Here is a 2,232-nt window from a genome sequence, read left to right as displayed (position 1 = left end):
ATGTCTCTAACATAGTCAAACTTGGTTACTAACATTCAATTCTTAGACCGGAAGCCGTGAAAAGAACAAAACAAAGGAAAGAAGTCAACAGGGCGGGCGCAGCGTTCTCCGTCAACTTCTTTTCTCTGTTTTGACGTTTCCGCGGTTTTCGTATGATGTTGATGCCCCGCCATCCTTTCCCTCATCGAGCACTACTTGAATAACACTTATTCCCCAACCCCCTACAAAAAGGCAATAAAAAGGTCCATCAGACAGTTAATATAGCTGTCATGCATTCATATTATTTGCTCAGCCTTGCGAGTTGTTTACGTTTCATAACTCTGATTTTGGAAGAGAGTGAACTGTCAGACACGCAGAAATAAATTTGCATCGGTTGTGTAATTCGACAGGACCTATATAAAACGCAATTTTATGCCGTAAAAAAGAAAGCGGTTATATTCTAGTCAACCGACAAAATCTCGCCTTGGTAATTTCGAGTACTCTGTGAGACTGCAGTTTATTCCAAGCGAAATATGCGGCCAAATAGATCAGCCACCAGGCGCCACATCATGCCGTACACTTTGTCGTTGTGGCGCATGAACATGAACATGAGGAAGAGAACCGACGCCAGGGTGACTAATCCAACGGTGGACAGAAGGCAGCAGCTGGTCAGCGCAGCAGGGCGGTGAGAGTAGCGGTAATGCCACGGGAATCCAGAGGGAGGCGGGGATTGAGTTAGAGTATGCGGATCTGCAACACAATGCACGCAAGATAAAGAGAACAAAATGTAATAGAAGTTATTTGTTTCGGGAACTCGTGAGGAAAATAATGTGGGGTTCCGAACGAGCTACGTACAATAAATACGGACAGCGTCACCATTTATCGCCTTTTAAATTCAGAAGAATTTACCTTTCGTTTTTGAAAACAGCTCACCGACACTTGTTCATAATAATATACCGCGCTTTTCAGGACGTGTTTTGTAAAGAATTCCTTCGATATTTTTCTAACATGCTCTCACCTTGAGCCCGAGCCATGTAGTCCAAGGGTGAAATGCTACCACGGTAATCTTCGTTATCTGCACTGCTGGCGCGGTCCCGCTCCCGGAACGTTCCATTGTTCATGCTTGGCGGGTTGCTATCCTTGACGGAGAACTGCTTTTGCTGGCGCTCTGAGATAGAGGGGTTTTCCTTGCTTAGGTCATCCTCGGCCAGTGCTGATCCATTGGTTGCCATCTTGTTCTCCTTCTCGCCTTCTTCTTCTTCTGCCTTGATATATGGCAGATTGGCCAGGGTTCAGTGTGGACTGCCAAATGTCCTACACAAACTGAATTAGTGCATTAAAGTAATTGTCAACTAAACAAAAACATAAGATTTAAGATCATAAAATTAGTGCATATAATCTCCTAGGGTAAGTGCCTTTATCTTCTTCCTTGTCCTCTTCTTCTTTGTCTTCTTCTTCTTCTTCTTCTTCTCAGCTCTGTGCATATGGGAGATAACCATAGTGGGAGATTGGCCAGTGTACAGTGCATGAGCAACAATTGAATACATGATCTCAACTTTAACTGCGTGATAGTTAACTGATAAATTAGGAATTACGGCTCTGAATTGTTACTCAACATTTTTAGCAGACATGATGGAAAATAGCGCGAAAGTACACGAAGGACGAAAGGACGTAAGACACGGACAACCGCTAACTCGCAACGGCAGGGTTTATTGCTGAAGCACGCAATAAATACAGGTCACATGAAAAAAACAACAGAAAAAAACAAAAGGAGAGAGAAGAGAGAGAGAAGCCTCCTAAATGGGAAGCTAGGTCATAACATAGGCAGTTATTTTTTTCATGTGACCTGTATTTATTGCGTGCTTCAGCAATAAACCCTGCAGTTGCGAGTTAGCGCTTGTCCGTGTCTTACTTCCTTCCGTCCTTCGTGTACTTTCGCGCTATTTTCCTACATGATTGTTAACCAACTCGCCCAACTTTTGGCATTACTTAACGTGTTTTTTAGCAGACAGTAATAGTAATAAATAAAAATAGCATACTTCAAAATGTAAAACAATATTCTAAATATACTTCAGGCAGACAAGCGCTAACAAACATAACTCTCGGTCGCAATATTATAGCTATGGTGCAAATCACACACCTGGTTTAAAGCATGCACTTTGATGGTTGTGCAAAAATAGATGAGGAAAGCAATTTTAAGGGAAGCGCTAGGCGAGCAGAGGAATTTTCAAAGAATATTTTCTCTCAGGCGCA

The 2,232-nt window shown here is 42.6% G+C and overlaps 1 protein-coding gene across 1 annotated transcript; it reads right to left on the bottom strand.

Moving 5' to 3' along the window:
• Positions 1-496: 496 nt before the first annotated feature.
• Positions 497-1,297, bottom strand: LOC146174965 (uncharacterized). The gene is made up of 2 exons (XM_084585492.1): positions 998-1,297; positions 497-729 (listed from the first exon to the last, which is right to left on the bottom strand). Exons 1-2 carry the CDS (start codon positions 1,209-1,211, stop codon positions 497-499), a joined length of 447 nt encoding a protein of 148 aa, XP_084441618.1. The 5' UTR covers positions 1,212-1,297.
• Between the last annotated feature and the right edge of the window lie 935 nt (positions 1,298-2,232).

This window comes from Amblyomma maculatum, chromosome 11 (assembly GCF_055883805.1).
Source record: "Amblyomma maculatum isolate TAMU_Amacu chromosome 11, ASM5588380v1, whole genome shotgun sequence".
In the NCBI taxonomy this organism is placed as follows: Eukaryota; Metazoa; Arthropoda; class Arachnida; order Ixodida; family Ixodidae; genus Amblyomma; species Amblyomma maculatum.
This window is presented reverse-complemented; position numbering and strand designations above follow the sequence as displayed.